This window comes from Anarrhichthys ocellatus, unplaced genomic scaffold (assembly GCF_004355925.1).
Source record: "Anarrhichthys ocellatus isolate YVR2014 unplaced genomic scaffold, GSC_Weel_1.0 scaffold3, whole genome shotgun sequence".
NCBI classification, from domain to species: Eukaryota; Metazoa; Chordata; class Actinopteri; order Perciformes; family Anarhichadidae; genus Anarrhichthys; species Anarrhichthys ocellatus.
In genome coordinates this window covers 12,132,205-12,156,078 of record NW_022280033.1, presented here as the reverse complement: position 1 = coordinate 12,156,078, position 23,874 = coordinate 12,132,205, and the positions used below count along the sequence as shown (strand labels likewise).

The window sequence follows — 23,874 nt, the reverse complement described above, 5'->3', positions numbered from 1 at the left end:
GGGAGTTATTAAGTGTGAGGACAGCGAGAGAGACTCCTCTTCACTTCCGTAATGAACCCTCAGCTCTCATGTTTACAGTCCCGCTACCTGTTTCCCATGCTAAGAAGGAGCCAGAAGTGACCTGGGCTGGAACAGTGGAGGAAGAGATGCTTCAGAGAAGATTAGAAATTCACATCTTATTTTTTTTTTCAGAAAGAAGCAAACACTGAAATCCTCTTTTTAGTTGACTGAAAAGAGGATGCTGTCAATATTTGGTATGAATTATAATCACCGCACCATTAATATTCATAGTAATATTAAAATTAATTGACCCATTTCCTTTTCTGTGTACATAACCTCATCTGCTTTACTCATACTGCGAAACTTGATTTTATCTGTTGATTTTAAAGCTGGGAAAAGTTTAGAAAAACTAGAACGTTATTGAAAGACCTTTGGTCTTATTCAGCGTTAAATTGTACTTAGCTCCATCTTCCTGAGTCACCTCTGCCTGCAAAAACTAAGATGGCGATGGCCAAAATGCCAAACTCAAGGCTTCAAAACTGTAGTCTACAAACCGATAGATAACGTCACGGTGACTAAGTCCACCTCTTATATACAGTATATGAGTCCAACCCATAGTTGTCTAGACGTTTCACTAGACATTTAAAAGTCACCATCATGGTGGTACAAGAAGAAAAGTCTGGGGATCATCAAAGTCTGTGGATTCCATCCTCTGGGGAACATGAATGGGCTGAAAAACTCAGCGACATTGCCATCCCTGGAGCCACACTGCTAGCATGGCTAATAGCATAGCATCATTTTAACATATTCAATGTTTCAAGGTAAATACGTTGATGATATTTGTAACTCCCAGATAAATTATACCAGGAATTACACCATCTCCTTTATGGGCAGACATGTGTCTCCAAATCTCTTTATTAGCTGAGTAAGGATCACATTGAGTAGATGTTATTGGTATTAGACGAGGAATTGATTTCTCTTAAATCAGGATTAGTCGTTTCATTGGATATGAAATGCCAATAACAAATATGTTAATGTTTTGGCAAAGAGGCAACTGCTACAGCGCAGACAGTCTGTACCAAAAAGCTGCTGTACACAAACTAAGCGGGGCTTGTTTACTCACATTGGCAGTATTGGTTAAATTATATCAGACTGCAATAAATCATTTACTCTTACACACACCTTTTAGCACTCAAAGTCAACCATCTTCCACGTTCAAATGCTTTGTGTAGTCTAATTTGCAGCTGAAACACTTTTATGCTTAATCAATAGAATAGATTTCAGATGACCTCATTGTCCTCCTTTCCATCCGGCTCTGTAGGATTACAGCAAACAGCTGATTTGTGAATGTGAAAAGGGGTGAACAAATAATGTATCAGGTAGATGGAACTATCCAGGCTGTATCCCCGGACGAAGTTGGTGTTAGAATTAAATCAAGAGTGCACATTCTTACACAGTCTATTTTTTTTTTTGCAATATTGTTATCCACTTTCCGTCTAGCACCACTAGTAGGTTAAAGTTTTCACGTATCCAGTAGAATATCTCTATGAGATGGATTGGGAAAAAAATGTGTCCAGGATAAAAAGGATAAATCCTTTTGACTTTAGTGATCCTCTGACATGTCTTCTAGCGCCATCACAAGGTTTTGAGTGGCTTGTGAGTAATTGTGAGCATACAGCATCGATTTTCAGATTTTCAAACAACAATATGTAACAGCAACATAGTGGTAACTTGAACTTGAAACACTCATTTCTTATTATTCCATATATACAGTTATATATTCGTTTTATGCTTCTTGTTTCATATAAAAGATCCAATTTCTATCAAAAGTAATTCCCTTAGTAATGTCCTGATAGCCGAATGGTAACAGCACGAACTGCAATGTCACCGGTTCAATTTCAGCAGGTGTGGTGACCCTTGTTCACCTTGTCATACCCCTGTCTCTCCCGGTTCCCAGTCTGCTTTTCTCAGCCATCCAATAAAGGTGAAATTGCCCAAAAGAAAATTTCCTGAGCAATACTAAGCCATTACTGTTTCCCTGGAGGATCAGCCTCATACATATGTCTTGTTATAGCCTTTTTGCTGGCTACGAGGAAACATTTTCATAATGTATCTGTCTCTTTTGTATATAGCCGCCTAATTTTCCTCCATAGGTACCCAACAGCAACATTGTTCCGAATGCCGTATCCCCTAATGTTCCAGTACTCCATCTCTAATTTTGGTTGATTTCGACCATCAGTAGGAACATAATAGCAGCACTGATTGGTGCAGTTGAAGAACATTTGACCTGGAAAACAGCTAATGTCACTCACTCATTATTCGGCATGAATAAACATTGAAGAAAAGCTTCTCTTTGGAGCGCACTAGTACATCCCTCTGTCTGTGCATAGAAGAGTTATCGCCTCTCGGATCTACTTCCATCAGTCTCTGGGTAGAAATACGGATTCGAAAGGCTGTGCTGATGCGGCGACCTTTTTACACTTCTTTATTGCTCACACATGCTTATCCCTATTCATATACGTGTGTCAGAAAGAGAAAGTCGTCATGTGGCGTCACAGAGCATGGGCTGGTTTGATCCTCCTCCGTGTTCACAGATTAAAGTATATGAGTCACTGACTGGGATCTTTTAATGATCTCACCCGCTCCACCTATTTCCACCCCCCTGTCCTTTCTATCAATAATAGCATGCGCACTCCAACTGAATCTTCTGACCATATAAGCTGAACATTGACAACATTTGTTTCAAGTGGCAGCTGCTGTGCCCAAATGGGACTCACTCACACACACACACACACAGACAGAAAAAAACATGACATGTTCACCAAGACACACAATAAAATTCATATAGACACAGAGAGAGGATTTCAGGCCCAATGTTTTCTACCACAAAGTGAGCTGGACAGCTCTCAGTTTAAAAAGTATTATGAAGCTCGATGTGAAGCTTTAAATTGTCACTTCAGGTTTCAAAACCAATTTCTGCGGTTGTTAGAAAGACCTGACAGACAAGAGTCAAGAGGCAATGTGTTGCCAATGTCAACACTTACCAGTACAATTGGGACTGGGATGACTTTGGCAAAGTCAGAGACAGGACATGTAAAGGGTGACGTGAAAGTGAAAGCTATCAGGACTGTGACTCAGGTCAGTCAGTCAGCTGGGACTTAGGTCTCAATCACTCAACAAACCATAGCCGACAGGAAACTCTGAACAGCTTAGGTACTAATGTAGAGTCTGATCATGGCAGTAGTGAAGTAAAGCACAACAATAGAAGAGGTGTATTTTGAGTTACAGGACAGTCTGTAGGACAGAAAAAGCAGGACGGGTGCATCTCTAATCTTTATGCGTCGATTTGCACTAAATTGCAAAACCTGACGATTAGAGTACACACATACAGACATGGTACACAGTAGAGTAATTCAGTCGTTGTCATGTTAATCTTACATACTTTTATCATGGTAATGAAAATAAAATGCGAATGATAATATGAGGTAAATATTCACTATAAATGGACTTAAATTTGAAGTTGCATTTTTCTTTTTTATCTCCCTACTGACCTTCATTCAATTCAACTTTCTTTTTGTATTGTAAATCCCATTTCAAATCTGCATTTAATGTCCATATCCTCTTTGTTAAAAACAAAACACCCAACTGGGCAAAAAATACTATCCAACTATATCTGCTTGCAGAAAAACTTCTTTTCGATTTGAATCTTGACCCTAATGTCACTGGATGGATTCTAGACTTTTTGACAGACCAGTCCGAATGTGTGGAAGAGTGAAGCTTGTTAGAAAGGACACCAACAAGCTTCACTCTTCCACTGGTTCAACTCAAGGAGGTGTCCTGTCTGCCCTCCTTTATATTATTTGCACAAACAGCTGTCAAAGTAAATAGCCGACCAGACACATTATAAAGCCGATGATTCTGTTATATCAAGCCTCCTGGAGGAGATGAACAAGGTCATGCGCCAGTAGTCGACGAGTTTGTGTCACGTGTCAAAAACCAAGGACATAATCATTGAATTTAGGAAGTCGGCACCCGACCCAAAACTGACAGATATTGAGAGGAATAAAATTTACTTGGTGGAAAATCACAAGTTTTCGGTACTGTGTTTGAAACCAAACTAAAAGGTGCATGCAATTTCTAAAAAGGTTCAACAACACCCGTACTCCTTGAGAAAAATTAACTCTTTCAATGTGTGCACTACAATGTTGACTCTGTTCAACAGAAGAATTTGATTGAGTCTGTTCCATCTTTCTGTATTGTGGGTGTGCTTTGGGAACCTGAATTTGGCCAATAGGCTTGGCCAGCTTGTCAAAGTGGCCAGCAAAGTTATTGGGCTAAGTCAGCCGTGGCAGGTCCTAAGGAAGGCCAAGGACATATTGGACTGCCCTGAGTTCGAGCTACTACCTTCAGGCTGTGGATACACAGTTCCTGCTCAGAGGACAAAAAGATACAATGTATCTGTTGTTTAAACACCAATTAGTAACCTGAATGTGAACATGTGTGTCTCGGCACCTAAGCACGTAAAGCATTCTGCATTCAGACGTTTTTTTGCACTTCATTTGAAGTGATCTCACCTTTGTAGTGTTTGCTCCTGTGACTTGTAAAGATTATTACATTATGTCATTATGTTTTCATAAAGAATGTATACCTGGCTGCAACCAAATTTACCCTGGTGGGATAATTAAGTTTTACTTGACCGTGAAGACATTTTCAGAAGCTTGTCTTTAACTCTGTAAACCACACGTTAATTATTCTTCACAATTTCTGAGGATCTTCCTCACTGGACCTCCAATAAAAGACCCAACCTGCAATTACAAACAGGCTAATAGTCCATGAACTGCTTGATATTTCATGAATGTTTCTCTTATGTTGTATCATACTCAATAATATAACATCATTAAAGTATGCCCTGACTCAATGCAAAAACTTATAAAATCATATTGAAAATAATAATAGTTACGCTCTAGTTTAAATGACACCATTTTCAAATAATATTAGAATTTAAGTTATTCTTACAAAATATACTAAGCATATACAAATATCAGACAGAAACGTATAATTCAGCTTACCCAATATTGAGTAAGCAATAATATCTTACACAATAAACATTAAACCTACACAAATTACTCTCTCAGTAAGGCAAAGTTGTAGGTTTTGTGTGCAAACACAGTTAACGCAAGCATTTTGACACACTCTAATAGCAGTATTAGTAAAACATAAGAACTACAAATTAGAAGAAATCCACGTTTTTTTTCTTTTGGTAACATGGTGCATAGTTCTAAGAAACGTACATTTTAAACATCCACATTTCCCTTTCGACTCTTGACATTCGCAAACCACTTTAAAATGCTAGAATGGCTTTACGTGGACATACCTTTGCTGCGAACCCAACGAACAGGTGACGTCTCAAAACCAGCGAAATACAACCGTCAAACGTGCGTTAACTCACCGAAGCTTGTGGCTTGTGCAGGGGAACCGTTTCACCATCATCTGCTCGACTACAACAACTGTTTTGACTTAGTTCCTCCTACTGTTTCTACTGTATCTCGACTTTTTTGCAAATTAATCGGAGGAAAGGAGCTCGATTGAAATAGCGGACCTCCATGTCCTGCTCGCGAACCGCGCTGCAAAACGGTTAACGTTAATGAGTGGGAAGAGGTGAAATAAAATATTCTATTATGTTCATAACTGTAGTGTTTAAAAAAACTAAAATAAAAGCTGTTCTGTTCAGCTGGGTGTAAAAGAAAGCCATAAACCAAAATTCATTAGCATAAAAAAAAACCTAGGGACCCTAAATTAGTGTTAATTTTGGAGATTCCACACGGTACCTTGATCAAATAAAGGATTAGTTCGTTTCCTAATAATTTATTTAACTACCTCTACCGCCCCACACATACACACACCGTACTGCATTGCTTCCATCATATCTGTCACAGAGTCTGTGCCTGCACGCTGCCCAGGCGGGACCACAACCACGGGGGCTCGGACAGCCGGGCACACCTGCCTCGGGACGGAGGGGTTGGTGGGAGGTGGTGGTGATACTGTAAGGGGGGCTGGTGGATGTGTGACGTTGGCGAATTGCAGCAATTGCCAAACTGTACGTGAGGAGAGACCAGCCAGGACGCACTGAATACAGCAGATTTGAGGAGGGGAAGGCAAGTGGAGGAAGGGGGGTGGGGGGATACGACAGAGGTAGGACAAAAAAAAAAAACATCTTCAAGAGGGGAGTTGGATGGATGCGGGGGGACAGAGAGCAGGAGACCGGGTCTAGGAACATCAAGGGTCCCATCAAGTGGTCTGGTGTCTGCACCAAATCAGCTTCAGGGATGTAGTCGAAGCGGTTTAGAGCTCAGCCCATCCGAGCTCATCGTCATGAAGAAACACTCCGCAAGGGTTGCCCCGCTGTCCGCCTGCAACAGTCCGGTGCTCACCCTCACCAAAGTGGAAGGTAGGGAGAGTTCATATCATTTAGAACATCTGCAGCCCCGCAAACCCGGCTGGTGCATGTGTTGTCTGTTATGCAGCCTGTAATGTCTTTACACAGAATACTCTAAATTTAGAAGCGTCCTTCTGTTGATTTGACGGAGAGAGGATTCCTGCCGGAATATTTTCCTCTCAAGGTTTACCCCCCCCTATCTAATTTATGACACGGGTCAACTTTAGAAAATCTTACTGCGAGCGAGATAAAAACAACAACACGGGAATCAATCAAGCGCGCAACTCACAATTAAACCTATGATGCAACAGCTCTGCAAACAATTTGACATCGGACAGCATCCCAATCAATTTTCTGTATAGAAGTCGTCAAATGCATCACATTATTTATTTATGATTTTCCTTCATCTCGTGATGTTGCTGAAAAACCCCAAATGTAGCCTGTAATAGACCTGCATTGTCCGAATTACTGTCATTAACGCATCGATTTTTTCAAAAAATGTTTGGGTGGGGGGGCTCATGCCGGGCTGATGAGCACTGTGCTAAATTTACTGGTCCATAGGGAGGATCTTAAGTTGTTATTGCAGCAGGGATTCCCCCTCACACTCCCTCCACCCTCCACCCATGGCTGCAAGAGTCACAGCTGGAATACCAGAACATCATGTCAGAGCAGATGAGACATGAACCACCAGTAAACATGTTAATGGTCTTCAGTCTGCCTTTAGTGGCTTCATTATCAGTCTTACATCAGGTCTCCCTGCCTTGTCTGAGAGTCCCTCTGATCTGCAGGAGCACCTCCTTTACAACATTTCTCGCTGACATCATTAAGGCACAACTCCTCTCTGATTCAGTGTGTGTGTGTGTGTTGCTGAATCACCTGTCTTGACATCTTGAACACGCATAGTGTCATTCATAACAACGATGTCCTCAGCCTCATGCTTGTGCAAAGAAGCATGTTATGCATTCTTTAATCCCCCCCTCAGCACAGAGGACTAGTGGATGTCTCAGTGTTTGGCATAAGCACAGAACACTGAATTGGCTGCTGATTTCACAGCATTCTAACGCTTTGCATCTGAAGTAATCCATATCTCAGGCAACTTAAGGAAAAAAAGGATTTAAATCAATTGATCAATTTGCATTATTTGCATATTCTTGTCTCTATAACTTTTATTATTTTCTAAATGTTTGTAGGATTAAAACACACATACACATGTCATGGTGCAAGAAAGTAGTCCGAAGAGGTTGTGATGACTTCCAAATAAAAATGATTTGGTTTGATCAGCTAAATGTTACACGGCAGGTCGCTGTACTTTGTGCAGTGCAGTAAAGTAGTGCTTGAATAAACACGGTTGGCAACCAGTCAACTTGTGACACCACAGCAAGAAGAGGTAATTTGCCAAAATGTCAGTGCAGCTGCTGAAAAAAAGCTGTTTTCAAATCATATTTAATACAAAAGTGAATTATGAAGACAAAATCAATACTTCTGCTCTGCTGCAGTAGTTTTGGGAGTCAAAACTTACCCAGATCTTGCTGACTAAGACTTGTCAGTGATGCTTAATGCTACCTCCTATTGTTTGAGAGTTCACAACAGTTTTACTAATGTGAAAATATGAAAATACTTCATTATTCATAATTTATGACTCAACCAGCTGCTAGAATATGAATGAGGAATCTTCCCGCAGTTTCATATGGACGCTGCAGAAATGGAATTAACTAACCATATGCTAGCTGTTAAAACTGTGTTGCATATTCACTCACTTTAAGGCATTCTGGATAACCTCAGAATAATCACTGCTGCTGGGTAACCAATGATGTTAAGCTTATTAGTGCATATGTCAGCTCAAAATATTTTATTTTCAGAAAAGCTGCGATGGCAGGCTGTTATTTAAGCTTCTATATTAAGAAGTAACAAGAGCTGAGGATAGAGAAAGGATTGTAAATGTGTGTGTTGTGGTTGATACAGTATTGTAAATTGTTGAAGGGAGTCAAAGCTGTAGGGTTTGTGATGCGAATGTACGGCTCCTCATTTCAGCAGCTGCTTTGAAGGAGGAGGAAATCACAGGGGGGCCACAGCGGATCAACACACAGATTTTTTAGAGACTCCGCTGTTTATGTAACCATGGCTCCAAAACCTCTGTTCCCATCACTAATAACCAACTGTCAAAGAGTTACATTTTTTAGCGTCAATCTTCAGTGGTCTCTCTGTTTTCTTCTTTTATTCGTGTCCAGTTAACATCCACAGTGGCACAGAGTATTAGTGTGCCACAACACAAGAAACAACAAGATTGAGGAAATGTTGCGACATAGTCAGCTGCAAAACCAAATTCAGCAGTCTAATCTGGTGGTGTGTTTTTTTTTCTGATTTGAACATGGAATTGTATTTTTTTTCTACATTCGTAACATCTCTTCTGGAACTATCAAGTCAGATGCAGCCAGGCTTTGCGCTTTGAGGGAAAGGTGGAACCGCCACCAATCAATTTTGACATCAGACTTAGTGGTGGAATTTTGAGCACATCCCAGAGTCGTCCTGTGTTCCCTTAATGCCTTTGTTTTGTGACCAAAGATTCACTGTCTTCATCCGCAGTATTTATCTCTTCTTATATGTGCTCTTGTGATGAATCCACCCAACCAACGGCCCATGGTTGACACCTATTGACTTCTCTTTAAATATGTCTTTGGGGAATATCTGTGTTGTGTCGTCATAGGCAGGGAAATTCATAAAAATCCCTTTAATCTCTTTAATTTCATTACACGCTTGGAAACAGAACAGGCGTCTTTGAAAACTGATTCAGAGTACATACGTCCCCGAGGAAGCTAGTCATATTCTACCAGCTTCAGTTATGAGCGAGCTGAACTTCTCTCCAGGGCCCCATGCAACTTGACCACACATCAATCGACTGATAGCAAATTATGACGGTTCACACTCAGAAGTAGAGGATGAAATGTGCAGATAATGAACTCATTTAGCATCAAATTGGATCTTCAGTGTTTCCCAGTGAGATGGATTATCATGCTATTCTGGACAGTCAAGCAGTTTGCTTTATTTTGTGTGCTTAAAGATTTTAAAGATGTGTCGAGAAATGTAGCAATGTTAAGTATGAGACTCGTTGCTTTGTGTGGATATTGCTTGAAGTGATGGATGTAAAGTCAGTCGATTTGTCCCGTCTGCCCCGCTGTTAGTGCACAGTGCATGATTCATAGTCATCTTATTAATAAAATATGTGCATTTAGCAAAAGAGCAGCAGCAGCATTCACCACTGGGCGAGGGAGATTACCACTTTAAGACATGAATGATTTTGTCAATTTGGGGGGGGGGGGAGAGCACGAAAACAAAAATAACACAAAAATAACATGACATGTTTCCTTCAAGCGTACTCACAAGGGACATAAATAGAAACTTGCATCTCAATCTCGTTTGCCTGCGTCCTATTTGTATGTAAATGTACATTCAGGCCTGTGTGAACAGCAAAACCCCCAGTATGGAGATGAAAACAAAGGTCAAACAGACGTACATACGTGTTTAACCTGCATCAGTGGTGTTAAAAGATCCCCAGAAGCAGCTGTGAATTTATGAAGATTTCCTGTTGAAGCTCCTTAAAATGTGACGTCTCACTTTAATCCTCTGGCTGTAATTGGAGTTGACTTTGTGGGTAGTCGGAGGAGTAACGATTTTAACATCATTTTAAAAGCAAGTGAAACGGGGCTTTCTTGCTTGATAAGTGTGCAATGAATACACTGTGACAGGGCTTTTATTTTGTTGTGAGGCCAAGCTTTTGCTCTGGTTTATGTAATGTAGAGTGTGTGTGCAGAGAAAGCCACCAGTTTCATTGTAATGAATGAGATTTAGCTGAGCAGATGGATTGATGTTATGCGCTAAATCAATTCATCGTATAAGTTCATTTGAGGTTTGCCGCCACGACTTCCTTGCCGCATACAACTCATTTGTATTTCATACAAGAAAGTGCCTTCTGCAACAGTGTCGTAGTGTTTCATCTTTGAGCAACATCCTCTGGCAAAATGTGTAAAGAGGAAGCTCTAAACTCTAATCCTGAATTGAGGGAGTTGATCCGAAAGATTTCTTTAGGATGCAGGACAGCTGCCTATCCTCTCTAAATATGTAATGCAGCCAGTAGACCAGATGGTACACTTCTGGTGGATCTATAGGGCTAATTATCACAAACCTGAAATAACAAAATATTTACACCATCCCTACAGAAGTTTCTTGTAATTGTGACCAGTGTGAGTCAGTAAAAATGCATGCCGTGTGTTTCCTTAATCTTTAAAAATCTTAACCTTAGTTGGCAGTTCACTCCATCTAAATCTTGTTGGACAAACTTATTCTTCTGATGCCGTTAAAAAAACGTATCAGTCAACTGTAACGGTCATTTACAGCAGCGATGTAATGGGAAGGTTGAACTGTATCTGGAAATAGTGAAGTCCAAAGTCAGCATCATGTACGTCTGATGGAGTTCATGTGTTATCAGTGGCCTCGGGGTGCAGGAAGGGAGTAAAACCGCTGTTTGTGCAGACACTCAGAGTGTACACCTGCGGTGGTTGTCTATCCATTACTTCAACAGGGACGCTGTGGCCAAATCTTTTAAATATTGATTTGTGTCGGAAAGTGCCGGGACTCTTGCCAGTCTGTTAAACTGCAGGTTCATCACGCTACAGTCACTATTGTAACGGACTGCAAGATGGAGGGAGGGAGGAACGCTTCAGGACTGTGGGACGTACTCTTGGGCAGTGTACCCGCTACCAAAAGTGAGTAATTACTATTGCTCTGCTGTAACACACAGTACATGGACACACACAAACAAACACATGCTGGCCTGCTTGCACCAGTGTTTTGTCGTGTCACTAGCCAATGAGGCATCGGAGGGCCGCAGCATTGACCTGTATCGCGAGCATCTGTTGAACCAGCTGGGCAGGTCAGGGCAGTGACAAACAACAAGTTTGCAACTCGGTAAAGGAAGTTGCTCCGTCGTCCTCTGAGGTTGAAGGAGAAACTGGTCGGGAATTAGGGAGAGTGGGATCAGTAACAGTCGGCCTGTCCTTGTCTGCCCTCCTGGGCCTTTGTCCCCTCCGCCCATGTGGTCCCACCTATCAGCTGGTTGACGCAGCAGGGTGTGTTTGCGGCCTGACTCTCTGTTGTGTTATTGAGCGAGACAGTCTTGTCAGATGAGCCTGCTCTGGTGAGTTGAAAGGCCTCTGACTGTCAGCTTGGCCTGACCAAGCTGTCACAGCCAAGTATCACAGACTCCCACTGTATGTCAGACTTAGACATTACAAAGACAGTGACTCCTGCCTGTCTGTCTTCAGCCTGTCTGTCTGACCTGACAGGATAAAAGTCCCATCCTTCTGTAGTGTGACGTTTGTAGTTTATAGCTTGCTTTACATATCCAGAACTGGTCTTACTTTATAAACAGTAAGGCTCAGACTTTGACATGTCAGAAATGACAAACTGCGTTGGTCAACATGGGATTGAAGGAGTTATTTTTATAGAGTACTGATGCACTGATTGATGTCGTGCGACAGCCAAAGATGAACAGGCGTTTTCTTATTTATATCCTACATTTGTGCAAAGAAGCTCTTTAATTTTTTTAAATCTAGATTATTACACCTAAAAATAAACTTATGGTTGATGTTATGTACAGCAGGGTATAATGTTTGATTATGAGCATGACAGAACGAGGAAGTTGCACCAGTTAATTCATATTCATCACCATCAGAGACCCAAGAGACAGTAAGACAAGGAGAAGGGTTCCTTTGAAGTGTGTATCGGTGATTGATCTGTTTACCCTCTTGAATCACTGAGGCAGAGAGCTGCAGTGCACTCTTACTCCCACGGAGGTGTCGCCAAACAGACAAACAGACAAACTTCTCTTACTTCGGTGTCTCTAACTCGAGGTCCTAGAGAAGCAGCCCCGACAGTTGTACGGCCACGGCGGCGAACCAACGCACGCCTGGCTGGCACTATCGTCACTGCTGCCTGCATCTTTGATCTGTAGCACGGGGGGGCAGAGAGAGAGGCCTGTTCAGGGAGCTACAGAGAGACATAGCTGGACTTTCCTGTCCTGTCATGGCTTTGTGAAGTGTGAGAAAAGGCAGTTAGGCAGGGCTCCGCTGGCACGTTTGGGATTTGCAGCTATCAGCAGGAGAGATCTGCACTGCAGAGTCTGCAGGGGGGAGGGAGGAGAGCGCGAGTGGGAACGAGGCTGGTCGGGAAGCAGGGAAGCATTCACAGATGGGAGAAAAAACTGGAAAACAGTCCGGATAAATCCAAACACCAACCGGAGTACTTCGACCCTACTGGAAGTAGAATGTATATTAAATACTCTCCGTACGAGGTGCTCAGGGTACTAAAACACTAGAGGCAGACAAATGAACAAATAAGCTAAAGATTGATTTACTGTGCCTATAGTGGTAAATGGACTGATTTGTCAACAGATTTACACACCGGTGAAGAAAGGTGAAGTGGATTTTCCTCCTAAAAATGTTAATTAAGGAAAAAGTATTGTACAGTTCACTGTGACAAAGACCCAGCAGTGCTGAAATGTTATCCTTTTCTTTCCATAAATGCTTTAAGTATCATAAAAACTTTCTTTTAACCCGTTCTCTTTGCTTGAGACCGCCTCTACCTGATAGGCTGAGTGGTTGAGATGGAAGCATTTCAGGAGTAGAAGACGTCTATACATCTGTTAGATTGGATCCAAATCTCGACCTACAAGGATGCTAAACACTTTCTTCCTGTCTCCAGTGATTTCGCAGATGCCTGTTAGGTTCAGTTAAGCACATCTGGACATAGATTGTGCTGAATGAGCAGAGATATTTTAATTTCGTGTTGAATTGAGCATCTCAGTTAATACAGTAATCTGCAATTACACCTAATCCTTATCTGTTTTACCATGTGAAATGCTGAGATTAATTATTAGATATAAAACAAATACACTTAATCAAACCAAAGGTTCCGTGTGCCTGCTTTTTACCGCAGTCATGTCTGACCTTGACAGTTGACATTTGATTACAAACCGATAAGGGTTAAGAGCTTTCAGTTAATCATTTAGCAGTTAAAGAAGGTTACACTTTCCAGGTGTTTCAATTATGGTAGTAATGGCTTCAAATGTCGTTAGCGGAGGAGCCTTTCTATCTCACACAGCCACTCTACTGACCCAGCTCACACTGATGAGTTCAGCAATGCTCCATATTGTTCATCGACGGCTTTCAAGGTTGATACAGTATCATTAGTCACCGTCAGGCTCAAGAGACAAGTGCATTACCATCAAGTCACTGGGTAACAAATGAATGACGCCTCAGCATTAAATCATAGAAGCTTTAATTAATAATTTATGCAACCGTGTTTCATTTAATAACATTGATAACATATTATCTTTGGAGTATTACGGTAACAGCGTATTTGAGGTGTGACAGGACCCTTAATGTTGTCATGACACTTCACTCAGTGTGTTCAGATGGGCCAGCGCTGGAAATGCTTGGCTGGGCCCCAGGGCCACTCTGGGGGCTGATTGGCTTGGCCCATCACTGCATTTGGAAGATTAAACTGTGCTGCAGTATGGAGCAGCGGCCAGGGCCACGGGATGTGGGACGGAGGCCCAGGAAGGACAAAAACTGGTCGGCGTAAACAAGACATGACCTTCAGAACAAGACAAAGAGGCTTGTAGCTCAGAATAGAGAAACTTAACTCTCATCCATGTGCGTCTGGCTCTTTTCTTTTTCTGGTCCTTGCTGATTCATCATTTCATCACAAGAACAGATTCAATGATCTTGAATCAACTTTCATTGCTGCCAAATTTGCCGCAGGAATGTAAGAGCTGTCAATTGCTTTTTTTTTTTCTTTCTCAGGAGCAGGAGGCATTGTTCAAGATACGCAAATAATGCAGCACAATTTCATCTTAATTGCATCACATTTTCACAGCAGATGAACAGAAATAAAAATCTGTTGTTGCGCATTCAGCAGAGAGCCGGGGGAAGCCGGGGCATTAGCATGGGAGGCGATAGGCATCGGGGATGTTAATCTGCGGCCCCCCGGCAAGGTCAGAAGCTGCTCTTCCAGGAAGAATGAGTCGTCTCATTGGGCGTGATGGATACAGCTGTTCTGTAAAATATGTAGCAAGCTGCTTATAAAGAAGATATAGGTGTCCCTTTGACTGATCTCAATAACATGAAGGCAGACAGTTTCATCAGTGTTAGCTATATGATAAACTAACACAGCCAACTAAAATAATATGAGTTCAGTGTCCTGTTCATGCCATACAATAACAACTTTCACAGTAAAACCCCAACTTAAGTTAGATTTATGTTATCTTTTTGAAGTGCGTTCTGCAGTCAGCAGTGTACAGTGAAGATGAATAGGCAAAAGACTCCCTGCGGCACATCATTACCTCTGGAAGCACCATTAGGGAGATCCCTCTGTTTTGTTGGAAGGCGGGAAGCTACAGAAGGCGCATGGTGCATGTTATGCAGCCGTTATGAAACAGGGCTGATATACGAGGTGGTTTCCTGTGTGGTCCCCTCAATTCGCTGATTGAAAAGTTGTGATTTGTAGTTTTGTTCTCTGTGGTGAAAGTATAGCTGGAGGCTCTGTTTGGCTTAAATACAAATACAATTATTTATAGTCTTGTAGCGTTGTTGCTGGTAGATTTAATAAATAAGAATGAATGAATATCAAGATATGTAATGATTATTAATAATTAAATTATGATTTATGTACCCATAAATTAGTATAAAAGAATGATGGTACTCAGCTTACGCCATAAGACACCATTAGTTTAACTAACAGAATTTAACACAAAATTAAATTTAGGACGCCACCCAATTTGAGATAAATAGGGAAAACTTCAAGATTTGATAATAATCAATTGAATCTTAATCTCAGGGTTGCTACAGAGTTCTTCGCAATGTGTACAGGACTGCTGCAGAAAGGTACCAAACTGTTAGATCACTGAATAAAACATGATCAATTACATACAGAATGAATTAAACAACATAGAAAGACATTGTTATCATGACAGACCTATCTAGATATACATATTTATTATATGCATAATAAATTAATGGAAATGAATGTTAGCTCAGCATAACATAGCAGTTAAAGTACATGTTGCGTCACAAATCAGTTGCTTTAAGTCGTTTAGTCACAATTGGATCGGTCTCTGTGTACCTCGGAAATGTAGATGCTCGTAAAAAAAAACGTCAGAGTCATAAAACATGGTGGACTCAACCTCTGAGTATGTCCAGGCACATTGTAAATTGAGATTTCAACCACTAAGTGACATATAGTGTCCTGAGAGCAGTCTCTGGAGAGAGCTTATTAGTTCAGATTGTGTCATTGACATTTCAGGTTTGTCATCCTTCCGTGGATGTTCGCTACAGTCTTAGCAAAGATATGTTGAAGAATCGTTTATACACAATGTCATTGTTAGATAGAGGGAGGCTGAGAGAATGACGATCTGCTGTATGAATGAATAATATCTCTGTTGTTAGGTTGTGTTTGAGCTTCTTAGCTTCTATGCCTCGGCACAGGATTATACAGTTATAACTGCATTGTTTGGAGGACACAATAAACACAGTATCCATAAGTAAGTTCAATGACTCGAGGTAAGTGAATCAGCTTTGACGCACAGGAGTGGGTGCGAGTGGGACAGAAAACAGCACGTCAACACTTTGCCTCAATTCACACATTACTGAAGATGTATCGAGGCTATCAGGTTGTGACGGGAGCAATAGCAAAGCTAAGCAGTGCTGTGTGTGCCTTTGGGCACTGTGGGGCACGCACACACACACACAAAAGGACACGCATAGACACACACCCACACACACACACACACACGTGATTGTAACTCACGAGGTGGAGAAGAGGTCGCCTTGGATTGGATATCAGATCTGCCCTCTTCTGTCCTCTGTTTGGCTACAGCCTGTCACACTTGATCACCACATTTTTAACTCGGATGTCTGATTGATTACCTTCAAGTTCAATTAAACTGTGGAAGAAGCTATCTTTAGCCAGAAAACTTGGCAAGACATGGGTGACCTGAAGTCATTCACACACAGAAGAGAGTTTCCTATAGCCTCTTACGACAAGAGATAAACAAAGAGTGATTATACTGTATGTAGAATGCTACTGTATGTATAACGCTAAACTATATTTTCTAAGGAGCTTCTGAACTTGTAAAAACACAATAAGTACATATGCATAATTTAGTTTTTAGTTTGAAATTGTGCCTGAATCAGATTGGTTTGATGTGGGAACTCTAAAGCACAATTCCCTCTTCTGAAGAAATATAAAATATAACATTCCTGATCATAGAACAAACTGGCACTATCAGTGTGTTCAATCTATCATGTATGTGTTCATGTTTAGGAGAAGACCGCCCCAAGGAGAATGTGGTGGGCCCCACAGAAGCTCAGTCGGCTGGCGGTACGGCCGGAGTGGAGTCCGGCTCCAGCAAGCGGAAGCTCCACTTCTGCATCAGAGTGACGACCGTACAGGTGCGGAAGGCCCTGTGGGGGGTGGCCATGGTGATATGCGTGTGCTCCTCCTGGGCCGGGTCCACCCAGCTGGCCAAGCTCACCTTTAAGCAGTTCGACGCCCCCTTCACCCTCACCTGGTTCGCCACCTCCTGGAACTGCCTCTTCTTCCCGCTCTACTACATCGGCCATCTGTGCAAGAGTCCAGAGAGGCAGACGGCCAGACAGAGGTTCAGGTAAGAAGACTCTCAGTGCATGCAAGCGAGCAAGTCAAAATACAACAGGGGTTTTGATTTGGCTTCTATGAGATGTTGTGGGAGGCTGTTCCTTTAAGGTTTCTGACTTTGCAATATCCTGTATTTCAAAAGTACAATTTCAAAATCAATCTTAAAACTCATAGGGGGCCAGTTGAGAGTAGTTGAAACTGTGTTTGTGTGCAGTATACGTTTGGGTTTTGTCAACAAGCCTCGCTGCTCCTGGACCAGTTGGTGTAAAGATTAATAAGGTGAACAAGGTGTTACGGTAGTCGAGGCATGATGTAATAAAAGCATGGCTGACTTTTTCCAAAACTTGAAGTAAGGGTCTGGTTTTTGCCATGTTCCTTAGTTGGAAAATACTAAAATGAAACAGACATTTCATTTAGGTTGGGATCAACAGCAATCAAATGCAACAGCACAACTGAATGTCAGCGTCCTGAACAATGTTGCGTAGTCGTCATGCTGACAATGCATCAATGTACCACTAGGGGGAAAATAACACGCATATTGTTGCATAGGGGTCTACTTCTTATCCACACTAAAACACTGTACACAAGTAAAACAAAGTTTCATTGCTAAAAGTTCTTCTTATTGTTAAGGCCTGACAAGCCAAATATGCACAACACACAAATATTTATTCTGCAGCTACAACAGAAATCACTAAGAGGAAATTATCAACTGTGAAAGTGAAGTCAACCACAGTCAAAGGGAATTGTTTTCTATAAAACACTCACCGATGATGCACCGACTTTATCATACTATTCCACATACTGGAAAAGAAAGCAATTTCCCCATCAGCAACAGCCTCAGTAGACCAGAATCCAACGCAGTCATTAGAAATCATTTTCTGGAAAGTTGATGACAAAAAGTCTAACTAGTCTTCTTCGTACAGATGCAGCTGAAATGCTCAGACACATTCTGTGGAGATTGTTGAAAAGACTTGCTGTGAATGCCGCTGTTCCAAACACAGGGTCAAGAGCCTCAGAAAGGGTCACAAGACAGGCCAGCTACTTAACGTCAGTCTTATAATTGATGATCTCACTGAACGAACAGAGGTGTTTACCCTCCATGTTTGCTGCCTGGTTATTTATGCACAATCACTCCCTGTTTACATTTGATTTTCAACACAGCACCACCATTTACCTCATTTGGAATATCCGGTTCCTATGCCACCTCCAGTTATGCTGCTGCAGCAAACAGAAAGTATGAAATCCCAAGTGTGTTAGCGGTGTTTTCACACTTGAAACAGTCCATTTATCGGGATCTTCAGAAAAAAAAAGTCTTATCGCTGCAACCTGCTGTGCTACTTTGGCACAAAGAGGGTGGAAGTATTTGGAAGGTGTGGTGGGCGGGTGAGCCGGGGGGGGGGGATTGGCTCTGCACTTGTGATGCACTTCTGTGATGTGGCTCTGACTCTTGGAGGGCTTACGCAAGGATCTGGGGCTCACACTCCTCGTCCGGAGCTGATGTGCTCCGAATACCAAGCACTCGTTTTCTTTGTGTTTATTCAAATTGCACCTGCTGGTGAATCTTAGACAATGAGAAATAGAGACCAAGAGTTGACATTTGTAACAGTCGTCCTGTCTCTTTACATAAAACGGAGACCAGAGTAAAGGCAAAGACATGTCATCACTTCTATTGCTGATTTTAATTTGCTCAATACCAAAGAAACCAAATACAAATGAGGTCCACCAGAGTCCGACATGCTAATTTGAAATATTTTGATTTGAAATGCAGTGTCTTTAAAGTGTATGTTGACTTCATGAGCTGCTACATGGTTTCAAATCAGCTTCCTCGACACAGCTGTAGAGCTGGGAGTCTTTCTAAAATCAATGCAGATTACGGGTACAGCAGAAACAAACCACAAAGGTGGCGTATCCAGTGTCTGTAATGAAATGATGACAGACTTTAATGCGATTGCCACCGAATCAGGGAGTGTGTAGTGCTGACTCAGCCCTCTGGAGTTGATTCATAATAGTGCTGCTCCTCAGTATCCAGCAAGGACTCTTACAAATGTGCCACCTGCCACTCCTGCAGCTATTGCTGCTTCATCACTTTCCCAGAGCCAGCAGCTTTCTGAGTAAACGGTGAAACTCAGGAGCACAGTCAAAAACGCTGTGCTACTTTGGCACAAAGGGGCGAAAATACATCAATGTTACATTATGACGTATTTTTCTTGGCATCACACCAGAGTGATGCTGCTCAAAGTCTTATTGATTAGAACATTTCACAACAACAGAGTCGACAGCATCACTTTCAAGTATTTTGATACCGATACTTTTGATTTGACACACTTGAAAGCCGACAGCTTCTTGTGTGTAGTTAAACACTCTTCTAGACAGGAATCAAGTCCAGACTTGAGTTGGAAATTAGAGACGATATCCACTGAAAAGTATACGACCAGTTCCATCGCTTCTTCAAGATAACAAAATGTCACCAGGCTGACTGTTTGTCGTTGACCAGTTACAGTTCTGCTTCCAAAGTATGTCTAGTTGGAATGAGCATATGCAACATTTGCATATGTATATAATATATTAAAAGACAAATCCTATGTAAACACAATAAATCGTTTAATTTCATTAATGGAAACAGCTCAGAAATATTTAACTTTATCGCCTTGTGGCAGATTCAATTGTGTTCGTAAATATTTACTAATTTCTCTCGGTCCCAAATGCACTGTGGAGCAATGTTCAATATTTAGATGTTAAAACGGGGATGACTTCACACACTCACCACTGATTAGAGGCTCTGGTCTCTCTGGTATCATTTGTTCAGACAGAGCTGTTTGTGTTCATAAATATTGATTAAAGTCCCAGATCGCAAATAACATTTATCAACTCTTAAATTAGTTGTACCCCATTTTTCAATATTCCGACGCTGCTCTGCATCATGTCTCTGCACAGGGAGTGCTGTAGGTTTTTCGGGGACGACGGGCTCACACCCAAGGTGTTTTTCACCAAGGTAGCTCCCTTTGGCCTGCTGTGGATCCTCACCAACTACCTGTACCTGCAGGCCCTCAGGAAGATCAACACAACAGACGTGTCGGCGCTCTTCTGTTGTAACAAGGCCTTCGTCTTCCTGCTGTCCTGGATTGTACTTAGAGACCGCTTCATGGGGGTCAGGGTGAGTACATCTGCCTGTGTGTGTGTGAGAAAGAGGTTTTTCCACTTCAAGAGAGGAAATGTTCCCCACTGCATCTTTAAAATACGAGTCTGAGTCAAGCACAGGTCACCAAAAGGAAAGTGGATAGTAAAACTATGATTTACCCTGCAGGCTACTCACTCACCTTGGGCAACTTTCACTTGTAATAAACAACATAATAAAAAACAATCAATAAAATAAATACATTTGCATAATGTAATTGCTACAATTTCATATGAAATAATAATGTGCAAAATTCCCATAAATGACATTTTGCAACACTTGTGTCCATGCTATTACGTCTGCCTGTATAAGGCTGCATATTATCAGAGTAGCTTTTGGTTCTTGGAAACTACAACATGGAATGATATTATCTTTTCATCGAGTGCTTTGATCGTGCTCATTTTATCTCGAGTCTCAAACTGACTAGATTCAGATAAGATTTGAGCTGCACTTTTGAGGCAGATTCCAATATCTATATTAAAAGAGAGTAAAAAAAAAAAATCATGAAAATCTGATTTAATGAGTTGTTCCACCAAATTTGGATTTTTCCCTCCCACACTGACTCAACATGATCACGTTTATAGTTCTAAAAAGGCAAAAGTATGATGTTTTTCACAAGAACCAAGCCACGATTAGAGAACAGTCAGAAAAAGATATAGCTTTGTGTAGCAGGTGTTTAGGTTCTCTATTCTTTCCTGTCCTGTAAACCACGTAGCCACCTCTCAGGTTTATCTTGTGACCTCTTGGAGGGCTCAAGACCATCAACACAAAAGACAAAGACAGAAATGCTGAATATTTTTATCTATGTTACACATCTGTGGTACTATTTCTATTTGCGTTATATCTGTGATAAATATTGTTCAATGGCTCACACATTTTCCAGGCGAAGGCTTGCTGTACGTTGGATAACACAAGATGACCTTAACTTACCTTTGTGCTTCTTACTGTCTCTCTCTTTGCTTTCGGTTGAGAGAAAGAAGTTCAAACTATTTCGCACTAGAGTTCACTCATAATGACAAAAAAAACCTCAGTTTAACTCAAAAAAGGAGTGAAAATAATGTAGTGTTTTTAGTGTTGCTCTGACTGAATTTGCCACTGAATGTGTGAGCTGCTCACACAAGCACAGTCGAGTGGAGAGCAAGTTACCTGTGCGACAGCGTGATTCCCCTCCAGTGATCACCGTGTTCATATTCAAATGTGCCTCCTGGTGGGTGTCTGTTTGTCACTGATTTCATCCAGATGAAGAGAGACAAGCAGGGGAGTGAGGGTTTATCGAGGTATCTCCCGCTCTCCTCACATTGCTTTCATATCTGCAGCCGACCTGCACTCTGCAGAATGGCTTTCCCCCTTTTTTTCTTTCACACACTCACAACCACCCCATTTCTCCATAGTGCATGCCCCAACTCCCCACCCCCATTATCTGCAATGAAAGGCCTCAGTAGGAGACAAATACTGTAATAATCCTGCTTCTGTATCTTTCACACCGCCAGCTTCTCTCTCTCTTTCTCTCTCTGGGTGGCGGGGATTGCAGTGTTTGGATGTCTGCAGCAATGCAGGGGATCTTGGACGAGTTTGTCATGAAAGTGAAGGAGGGGAGAGAGAGAGCTGGGGGATGCTAAATCACCCTTGTTAAACAGGATGATATGGGTTGTTTCAGGGATTTGTGCTCATAATAAGATGGCTCAGTTTGGTGGCAAAGTCAGAACGGACGGGTTAGGTGGTCCTTAAATTAAATGAAGAGCCCTTCGGCTGGGGTGCGACTTGCATTTGTAATTATCAGTTGTAAAGGGGAGTTCAGCATAATCCACATAAGCTACCCAATGCGCAGGTGTCGTGACCCTTTTCCTCCTCTGACCCTCGCATTGTGCTGAAACATCTCAAAAAAACTAAATCACCAACACAGCAGGGTCGCTGACCTTGTTAGCAAACAGTCCATCACAAGAAATACTTGAAGAAAGGTGTAGCTGTGACTGACAGACGGCCTGCAGTGCAGAAAGAGCCATTTTGCCAAAGGTGCCCAAGGGCTCTGGCCAAGCAAAAACACAAGGCTCATTTATCTTCCTGACACCTCTTTAATGCAGCGCATTAATCCACTCAGCCGGACTGCAGCATGTCCCTTTAGCTATTCTTCTGCCGAACACACATGCACTCAAACAAGTAGCAAAGACGAATTCTGGAAGGGTAATAAAGTCTAGAGCAGTGATTCTTAACCGCGAACGCCACCTAGAGGGCCGCAAAAAACTTTCAGTTTTGCACCTGTGGGCCGCGAGGGCCGCATAGGTTATCAATTGAAGACACCAGAGATCTTACAGTTCTCCATGAGACGCTCAGTTACAATATAGCTTCCCACCACCTGGTGGCGGTAATGCGTCAGTCAGTTGTTTAACAAGCTACAATAAGCAGAAGAAGACACTCAGCTAGCCGCTAGCCCAGGCATGGTCAAACCACGGTCGTTGGGCTTTTCAATCCGGCCCGTTAAAAATATTAGTACAAAATTGTCCAAACTATAATAAAGACTAGAGCTGGGCAGTATACCGGTTTTAATTTCCCATATGATACGAATTCTTCACACACCATTATACCGGTGCATAGCCAAAACAACTCCTGTCTGCTTTCAACAGGCAGCTAAATGTATTCTTTGCTGCTAATGCACAGCGGTCAGCGCTAGTTTTCTTATATGTATTGAGAGGGAACCCTAGTCATGGTCATAACTTTATAACACAACAATTAACAACCCACAACTAATGCTAAATACTAAACAATTTGTAACACTAATAATTGTACATTTATAAAATTTCACCGCCGAACTGCATGCTGGGTACAGCTCGCGAGCGAGCCTGCTTGCTAGCGCAGCAGTCTGCTAACAGCTGGGAGAGGCTCCGTCGCTCCAGTAACGTTACATTAAAGAACAGAACAGAGCGATGCAGGATGAACAAAGACAGACCGGAGCAGCGTTACATCAGTGTTACATCATTTGATGAATCATAAACATTATATGATTTAACCACTAGAGGGCAGCAGTGTTAAATCATTTAATGAATCATAAACATTATATGATTTAACCACTAGAGGGCAGCAGTGTTAACTCATTTAATGAATCATAAACATTACACGATTTAACCACTAGAGGGCAGCAGTGTTAAATCATTTAATGAATCATAAACATTACACGATTTAACCACTAGAGGGCAGCAGTGTTAAATAATTTAATGAGTAATAAACATTACACGATTTAACCACTAGAGGGCAGCAGTGTTAAATCATTTAATGAATCATAAACATTACACGATTTAACCACTAGAGGGCAGCAGTGTTAAATCATTTAATGAGTAATAAACATTACACGATTTAACCACGAGAGGGCAGCAGTGTTAAATCATTTAATGAATCATAAACATTACACGATTTAACCACTAGAGGGCAGCAGTGTTACATAATTTAATGAATCATAAACATTACACGATTTAACCACTAGAGGCCAGCAGTGTTAAATCATTTAATGAGTAATAAACATTACACGATTTAACCACTAGAGGGCAGCAGTGTTAAATAA

General features: G+C 41.6%; 1 protein-coding gene across 3 annotated transcripts in view; it reads left to right on the top strand.

The window, feature by feature from the left end:
* Positions 1 to 23,874, top strand: part of slc35f3b (solute carrier family 35 member F3b) — a 47,453-nt gene that overhangs the window by 17,202 nt on the left and 6,377 nt on the right. Inside the window, exons 1-3 of one of the 3 annotated variants that reach the window (XM_031876541.1) lie at positions 5,536 to 6,448; positions 16,814 to 17,156; positions 20,081 to 20,300. In XM_031876541.1, coding sequence (XP_031732401.1) covers positions 6,373 to 6,448; positions 16,814 to 17,156; positions 20,081 to 20,300 — 639 coding nt within the window. In that variant the 5' untranslated portion in view covers positions 5,536 to 6,372. Of the gene's footprint in view, positions 1 to 5,535; positions 6,449 to 6,721; positions 11,197 to 16,813; positions 17,157 to 20,080; positions 20,301 to 23,874 lie in introns of those variants that run through there. The other 2 variants (XM_031876550.1, XM_031876532.1) reach the window with 2 other exon arrangements.